The sequence below is a fragment of the Patella vulgata genome, chromosome 2, assembly GCF_932274485.2.
Source record: "Patella vulgata chromosome 2, xgPatVulg1.2, whole genome shotgun sequence".
NCBI classification, from domain to species: Eukaryota; Metazoa; Mollusca; class Gastropoda; family Patellidae; genus Patella; species Patella vulgata.
In genome coordinates this window covers 54,203,601-54,212,896 of record NC_065880.2, presented here as the reverse complement: position 1 = coordinate 54,212,896, position 9,296 = coordinate 54,203,601, and the positions used below count along the sequence as shown (strand labels likewise).

The 9,296-nt window shown below is 35.8% G+C and overlaps 1 protein-coding gene across 1 annotated transcript; it reads right to left on the bottom strand.

Moving 5' to 3' along the window:
- Nucleotides 1-387: 387 nt before the first annotated feature.
- LOC126811910 (tetratricopeptide repeat protein 22) lies at nt 388-5,655 on the bottom strand. Its single transcript, XM_050537955.1, has 2 exons — nt 5,521-5,655; nt 388-4,047 (listed from the first exon to the last, which is right to left on the bottom strand). The coding sequence occupies exon 2, from the start codon at nt 4,026-4,028 to the stop codon at nt 1,905-1,907; it is 2,124 nt and encodes a 707-aa protein (XP_050393912.1). The 5' UTR covers nt 4,029-4,047; nt 5,521-5,655; the 3' UTR covers nt 388-1,904.
- Between the last annotated feature and the right edge of the window lie 3,641 nt (nt 5,656-9,296).

The window sequence follows — 9,296 nt, the reverse complement described above, 5'->3', positions numbered from 1 at the left end:
GCAATATACGTCCACATTTCTACGTGGGCGTATAAAAATTACAATTTGGCAATTAATATCTGTGAAGATTTGGCGAATATCAAAAATCCAAAGATTATTGTTAAAAAATTTTTTTTATATAAACCCTGCAAATTCGGCGATTTCGATATCCGTTCGCATTGAATTGCTCCGAATTTAGACGGATGTTGTTGCCCAAGGGCGACGGAACTTCAAATAATCACAACCAAGAACATTTCAGTTTTGTGCTACAATTCATAATGAATATAGTAATATGCTGGGACGTAATTAATGATTGTAGACAGGTCCCTCACAAGCCTACGCGGCGCACAGGACTAAAGTTTCAGTGACGCCCCCCACCCCTCACCTTGTATACTGTAACTGCTTTGTTGTGAAGATTTTATTTGTTTTAACACTTAATATAAATAACTATTTATTAAATCAACTTACATAAAAAAATTATGCTTATTTCCCCTTCAACTCTACATTTGATCGAAAACCCTATATCTTGAAAAAATCATAATTCTACTTTCTACCCTCTCTTCTGCTGAAATATGAACTGGTTTACACAGATTTAGGGAAAACGAAGGCCGGCGATTCGCTATCTCAGCCTGTTCATAAATAGTCCATATTTTTGGTATGCACTTAGATAATTTGCCGCTCCCAAGAAGTGCCCCCCCCCCCTTCAGCCCTCCACCATATGAGGAGTCTGATTGTAGATCTCGTTTAAGAGATACACTTTAATATTGCAAATCTCAATTAATATCCCGAGATCACGAAGATAACACATAGTAAATGTCAAAATCACATTAGCGCCGCGTTACGTCTCGCCTTCGTTGCGTCTCGATTATGTTACAGTAACAATTATATAAATATTACTGCAATAACAATATTTTATGCTTTCATCACACAGAAAGTTTTTTTTTACACTTACCGTATGTTTACATCGAAAATATAAATACACAACATACATTTATAATACAATTACAAAAGACATTTATCTACCATCTTCATTATTCCGATTGGTGCAGAAAAGTAGGACGTTAAACCCTGATGAAAATCGTTCAAACAAAAGGATGTTAATAAGTAAATAAGAAGGAAAGACACGGAAGATGTGCAATTTTTTTTGAATTGATTGAATGATTTGTTTAACTGCATTGTATGCACTACTGGTTGAATTCACTTTTGACCATTGTTTGATAAAGATACATTTAAGGATATTGTATGGTGGCTGATTGGTATCATGTCTTGATGTCGACATTATAACCCGACACCACGACAACCCGACATCACGACATTTTTAACCCGACACTACGACATTTTCACCAGACACCACGACATTACGAAATGCTGTTTAACGTCCACTCGACACAAACTAGGTCATTTCGGGACTAACATATGGTTTAATTTTATTTACATAATTCGCTTAGGGGTCTTTAGTAGTGGGAGGAAACCGGAGGACCCGGAGAAAACCCACGAGGTTGGACACGCGACCCTACTCCTTGCCACGTACAACCGGGGATTCGAAACCACGCCAGTCGACTCAATGACTGACTGTATGATACAGCGCGCGCACGCTAACCATTCAGCCATCCAACCCCCACATTGATAAATAAAGTCGACACCCCGACATCACGACACCACGACAACCCGACATTTTTATGCGACAATACGACATTTTTACGCGGCATTACGACATTCTTAATGCCGTGGTGTCGGGTGAAAATGTCGTAGTGTCGGGTTAAAATTGTCATGATGTCGTGATGTCGGGTTGTCGTGGTGTCGGGTTATAATGTCGTGATGTCGGGTTGTCGCCTTATGACATCACGACATGATACCAATCAGCCGCCATAGTATTGAAACGTTGACCATAATACGCTATAAAGTTGTGTTATTAGGAATTGTGCTCAGTTGTCAAGGGCTTGAACTAGTCTCTCCAAATCAGTTCCACCTAGGACACCTTCTTCTATATTGAGATTCGTTAAATTCAATAGGAAGTCAGGAACTTGTGTTTTACCTTCCCGAATTGGTATAATACGATTGCTCTTGTGATTAGCTAGTGCGTGTGTTAGAGCTGCTTGGGATTCATGATTGCACCAGTGGCTCTTTGTAAAATTATCAGTAATATACAAAATAACCTTGTAACTACGACGTATAGCTTCATCGATATTTTGAAAAATAGTCTTTCCGGGTTCAAAATCCCTGATATCAATTAAACCCTTAAAATTTCGAATGATTTCCAAATGATGCAAAAGGCTATATTTAACACAACTTGCGTCTAGGCTACTATGTACTATAAAAAAATCATACTCGAAACCCTTCTTATTCCTCGGTTGCATGGCACCGGGTGCTTTGATTTCCTTGGCAGAAGTTTCAGCTCCTGCACACCGACAAGAAGATAAAAACTGGCGAAGGACAGAAATGGATGGGGAATCTTCAATGGCGTTCAAAACATCTAAAACAAATTCTTCAAACTGTGTACTACTCTCTTTCCATAAATACCCAAATAGTTTTGAGAAGAAGTCGATATCTGCCACGGTCATTGTCACGGTCATTGTCTTAAATGTTTTCCTGTTGTATTTTGAGAAAGCCATTTTGAACCAGAAAGCTGCTTCGGGGATAATATCTGTGTCCCCATCTTCCCACAACTCTATGTACCATGTTATTAAGGTTTGTATATCCCGAACAAAGGTAGATTGTGGGTTTTGGTTTTCCACAGATCTCTGCATACTAGCCATGGCCTGTGTATCCTCTTCTAGTGCCTTTAAGCATTCAGCATGTTCTAAATGAAGATACGAGTCTTTTCTACCATCCAAACATGTCAAGCCTTTCTGGTATGCTGCAAGGGCCTTTACCCGTATTCTTTCGTCTTTTCCACCTTTGGAGAGCAAAAGAAAACAGCGTCCTAGTTGGCGATAGCTGTAAGCAGAAGGGTTTACCCGAACAACAAGCACAAAATCTTTTACAGCAAGTTCCAAATCCTGGGTTATATCGGCCGAGCTTTCAACAGCGTTAATGAGTTCATCAAGAGCTGTATCCTCCTTTTGACATTTTGTTAAGAGACATTCTGCACGTTTAGAGTAAGAAAAATAGTTACTGTCAGAACAATCCAGTTTGATGGACCGCGAAAATTTATCCACAGCTGCATCGAAGTGTGCCTTGTGCAAAAGCCAACTTCCATACAATTCCAGCACCTCCTTGTTTTCGCTTATCTCCAACGCCTTTACAAAGCAGCTATTTGGGTCATCATAGAATTTTTCAATTTCCGTGCCTTTAATCGTGCTTGGTTTTTCAATACCGGTCATATCATCGCACCCCGTTTTATGAGATGGCATGCTTGGCTTCTTCCAGAAAAAATAACCAAAATTTGCCCATGCTAAAGCGCCCAGAGTCGAATCTTCTGGAACATTTCGCAGAATCTGAAGCAATAAGTCAATGATGTTATTATACATTTCCAAATTTTTGAACTGGGCTTGCTCTTTTAAATAGTTCCTATTGAATAGTTTTTTTAAGTTCCAAACTTTACACATCATCCATCCCGCTCTCTCAATTTGTATTTCTGACTTTCCAGAAGTCTTGTCCAGACATTCATCATACATTTCATTGGACTCGTGATATCTTCGTAATTCATGCACACTACGGTAGATTTCAAAAGCGTGCGCATACGCATGTTCTGCTTTGAAGCGCGCTAATATTAACTCATTGGTAACAACTTGGTTTCGTTTACTCTCATACTTTACAGCTTCTCTTTTACTTAAAATTCCACGACACACATAAGCCAGATTTGACAAGGCGTTCAAATTGTTTGGATCCTCAATTAAAATAGATTTAAATGTTTCATAGGATTCGTCAAGTTGCCCGATATAATAATACAGCAAACCCAGTAGATGTTTATTAGCTAATTTAAGTGATACAATGTCTCCGTTGATATAACCTTTCAAAATGGTTATTCTTGTCTCTACCTCTTGTCTGTCTTTAGCTGAATTGACATTCAGAGACAAATCAAAATGAGACCTTGGATTATACTCCATCTTGCTTAAACATAGAATCCTGAAAAAAAAAATACAAATTGATAAACAATCAATTGTTAGATTCAACAAATATTTACTAGATGCAACAAAACAGATACATTGACTCTTCCAATTCTAATGGTGTAAGGTACCATACCATGTTGATAATACATGGAACATTATCTTGTAGTGGGTAAATTAGACTAAAAGTTTAAATTTTCTCTCTCTATTTAGCTATAAATCACGCTGTTAAGAATCATTTCATTTTGAAAGACGTTTTAAGATCTGTTAAATGTTGTACACATTGTAGCCTAAGCCTATGGTGGATTTCAAAGTGTGTAGCGGACTTTCTTGCTAATGAGGGAAATTTTTCCCGGGCAGCGGCACTATGTTCACTCTTATATCGAATTTTAACTGCCAAGGGATCTTTTACGTGCATGCCAATGTATACACGGGACCTCGGTTTTTCGTCCCATTCAAACGACTAGACAGCTGTCCTGCACCACTGACAAAAGGAAACCACGACAAAAAATCCCGATGAACTTTCTCGGCCTATGCAGGGATCGAACATGCGACCTCCACTTAGCCACGGTGACTCCCCAATATAAATCACTTACTTTCCCTAAAAATCAACCTGTCTTTATATTTACATTTTATTGTTTATTTTTCTGTTTATACACCGTTTACCAGACAATAATCACTTAGTTTTTATAATTCAATGTGTTAAAACAGTTATACAAAATTGAGAAGGAAATGAATGTTACGCCCATATGTAAACAAGAACATAAGAGATAAAAGAAATCTTAAAATTCAAAATGGCATATCTCACAAACCATTTAATAAGCAAAATATCAAGATCCGAACAATCATTTTTGTTTAATTCACTGCTCTGCTACTATTCTCGCTTTAAGTGTGAAATTACAATTACGCTGATATTATCTTTAGACCTATACAAATACTAACCTATACTAAAGACAACCCCGTGATGAAAAGATTTATTACATGACTTTATTTACCAGTGAACACCCTTTGAGGTAGGACATCATTTTATTAGCGCTTAAATTTAGAAACGTGCGTCGCTCTACGTATAGCGGAACATAAAAATCAGAGAGTAAAGTCTTGTTAACCGAGACTGGCGAAGAAGGGATATTAATGTTGCAGACTTGATAACCGAATTAGTTCAAGTGAATTGAAAACTGAAAGTAAAATGTTTCTTAGAAAATACTACTTTTACTTTCGTAATTTGAAGGACCAATTTCATTATCCATTAGTAAATAAAAAAGATTAGTTGATACACTATTTTGATACATAAGATATATTCACGTGTAAAAATGCAAATATCATAATAATAACTTAATATGAATGTAGTTATTTCCAATGTTAGGTTGGGATTACCCAGTGTACCTCCTCGAAATACCCGCTGAAGAAAAAAGTCGATATCATTATCAGTATGTGTAAAGGCTACATGTTTCCACTTAAACTACCTTTTACATACATCAGTTATATTACTCACCTAAATATCTTGTGTATTTATGTAGCCACTGGTCTTGGGTCGATCACGGTTAAACAGCTATCGTTTCACTTCGTGTGTGAACAAGATAGCTTATTTTAGTGAACTGATTGCGACACACGGCTGACTCCGTATACTATGGTGTTCTATTTCAGCCACTTTGTACCTCGACATAATTATTGTGAAAAACTACGCGCGTCGCATTCACCCTTTGCACAAATCAACAATATATAATAAATAAATTCAACAATAAATATTGATAATTACCCAATTAAAAAAAAAACAAAAAAACAAAACACAATAATAAAAAAAAACACAACAACAACGAAAATCGCTCCAATGTTTATTCTACGGTTGACCATCGGACACATCCGAAATATAAAATATATGTGGTTATATTACACCTACCAAAACAACATGTAAATGTAATTCTATATATATTTAGTATGGGTATCTATCTAATAGCTTAGATAGCCATTGTTATTTTTATAATTTGATTAAATTAATTTTTAAGTGTTGTCGCCTGTGGCATGCGTGCTGCATCATCAATGAAGTTCCATTTCTGGAAGGGGTGTTTTCAAGAGCGACGTCATGTTAAAAAGGCGATGTCGGCTTTTTTCGCCATAGCTTAACATTAACATATGAAGCTGAGCAGAAGTCGTTCTTTGCGTTGCGCGGCTTATTTCACAAAGGCGACACGAAACGCTGGGGGTGGCTGAGCAGTGTCACAATCAAATGGTGTCATGTAGTCCCCACTACTCTTTTTTTTAAAAAAAAGTTTATTCAGATATACTGTTCATTCATATATACATAACTACAATATAAACAGTATTACACAATAAGACAAGACACACAATTAACATTATTTACCACGATGCACTTACACCCCCCTCCACCCCGACCGCAGAAAAGGGTTATTAAAAAGGAAGAAAAATAAAACCACCTTGCCATCCCCCACAGTAAGAGTAAAGACATGATGTATTTTGTATTTTAGATTTCTTCGAGTTATAGTTCTTCTTTCGTTCCAGCACACTTTATCAAAATATTATTTTTCCTTATTATTATTTTTTTGTTGTTCTCTATACGAAAGTGTGCGAAATTTTAGAGACAAATAACCAAAACATGTTGTTATTCGAAAGTCAACAGTGTAGTTTATAATTGAAGGGACGGTTTAAACTATTTTCAAGGTATAAATTGGTTAACTACAACTAGTAAGCTATGGTGCGAAGAACAGACCACTTTGATGTGTGGACATATAATGTATTATTATTATTCAAAGCTATTATATGTTCAATTGATTCTCGGTATCTTAGTTTTTGCAGAAATGTGAGAGGCTAATAGAACTATTTTGGCATTTACAGCACATGATAAAATATTTGGTTAATAGAGTTAAAAAAATCGACGAAGTTCGTATGTCCTCCAATATTGCTGTCATGTATTATTACATTTTTAAAATCTAACTTAAAGTCGACACAAATTGTTTTTATTATATTTGATATCTCTTCCCATATAGGGTTAACTTTTCTACACGAGATAGTGTTCAGTAGTATCTAATTCATTACAATGTACGCAAAAGGGCGATTTAGAGGGGATTTATGGGAGATTAGATAACGAGTTAACAGTTCTCGCTATAATAGTTAAAACATAGATAACGTAGATAGAATATGCTGAAAATTTCAGTCAAATTGCTCCACTTTGAACCAAGGTATTAGCGTTTGAATTTTAGGCTAGTTTCGGTCATCATTACTAAAGTCAGTACGATAAAAAAAAGTTTCGATTATCCAGTTTACCGTTTAGTTATTTTTCAAAAAATGTATTGCGATGCCAGGGCTAAAGAAAGACCTGCAATAGCCAGATTTAGTTCATACATTGTGTATGTTTAGAAAGTACAAATTGTGTTGGTAGTTATTTATGTATAACTTAAACTGGAAGTTTCGAGTTTTTGGATCTGTGCATATTTTACGTAAGTGCATAAATGGATTGAAATTATCTTTTATTTTGAATTCTCTCCATTTTGTCCTTGAGAGGTCAATGTTTTTGTACTCTCTCAACTGATCATATATGCATATTTATTTACTTTATTTATTAACAAAATTTTATCGAATGTTGTTGTTTTACCCTGCGTACAATATAGTTTTTGATACTGCATATTAAACCGTGATATACAAGAACATTAAATTTAATATTATACTGTTTTCGAAAAGAATCGAATAGATCTGACAACCCGTGTATTCCTACTGCATACCATTTCTTATAGAAGATAATTTTGTTATTGATATTTATGTTAGAGTTATACCATATAACAGAGTTTTTATGGCACAAGGGAGTGAAATTAATATATGCTCAGGATGTTAAAATATCGCGTATAAATATATAATTTGTTAATCTTTATAAAGGCAACATCTTTCGGGTTTAAATTGAATTCAAAGGGGTTGGTTAGTTTTGCTTGTTGGATTGAGTTCTTCTAAATTGGCTTAGTATTATTTTGTATGGCTCTTTTCACCCAATTAATCTTTATTGATTTAGCGAAAGTAAAAATATCTGGAGCATTTAAATAATTTGTCTATTCCCTTAAGAGTTTCCTCATTTGGTGTTGATAACAAAGATAGTTGGTAAATAATTTTCGGTCGGATTATTACTTGTTTTGGACCTTGGGTCGAAACACGTATCGTTTCTGTAAGTGTTTTTATTAATTTTTTGTGGAATTTAGTCAGTTTGTGTAGCCAAAACTTGCCCAAAACTGTAAATGGTGCAAACATTCTGCCAACGTAGATGTGGTTGACCTCCGTGCGTCTATTTATTAAATATAAATTGGGTCATTTTTAACGAACAGGAAGGGTTTTACGGATGGGACCAAAAATAATTTTAGATTGCCCATATCTCGGTTATTTCTCAACGGATTTTTGGATTCTTTGGACGAATCCCATATGGGCTCTGACTGACGGTTTTTCGAAATTCGGAAGCTTTTTCATCATTTTTTCGACATTCAAGATGGCATATCTCCGTCACTATTTGAGGTATCAAGTTGAAACTTGGTAGGAATAAGTAACACATCGATGCCTTCAAACTGGCATATTAAAAAAAAATTGTGACGGCTTCCAAAAACTTCCAGAAATTACCGAGGCCTTCCTATTTTCCCCGAACATGAATAGTTCCCTCCATTTTAAAAATAGACAAAAAATGACATGGTGGTGTTAGCCCCAGATATTATCCCTCATTTTCAAAGACCTTGCTCCATAACATTTTCAACCGCTTGGCCACCGATTTGGATTTTACAAAAAGACATTCAAATCGATATTCAGCCGCCATTTTAATTCCGATTTTCGAAAACTTTTTTTTTGTATTGAACCTACTCCAAATGGCAACAATCTTTGGGAGCCGATTTTTGAATTTCGATGTTTTTTTACTTCCGGTTTCACTTTGAAGTTTGTTCGACTTTTCACCATCTAGATGGTGACCTAACCTTTGTATCTATGATGACCCTGGTGTCTACTAACAATTAATATAAAAAAGTTTGTCCATGAAGTAATGACAGGTTTTTCCACTTTAATAGGTATTGGATGTTACTAAACTCAATAATTCATGGTGTAACTTGAATGTTGACGTGACAGGGCGTGACGTGACGTGACATACCGAAACACATCAGTACTCCTTAGGAGTTCTAGTTGATTTTAAAATTACAATTCGGTCACTCAGTTGTCCCCCTACCCACCCACAGGTTTCGGAATGGAATATTGTCCTGGTAGTCACATTTTAACCGCCCTTCGCAAAAAGAGGAG

What these genes read in the sequence shown, in the direction of transcription:
- LOC126811910 (XM_050537955.1), bottom strand. Translation starts at nt 4,028, where the DNA reads ATGGAGTATAATCCAAGGTCTCATTTTGATTTGTCTCTGAATGTCAAT.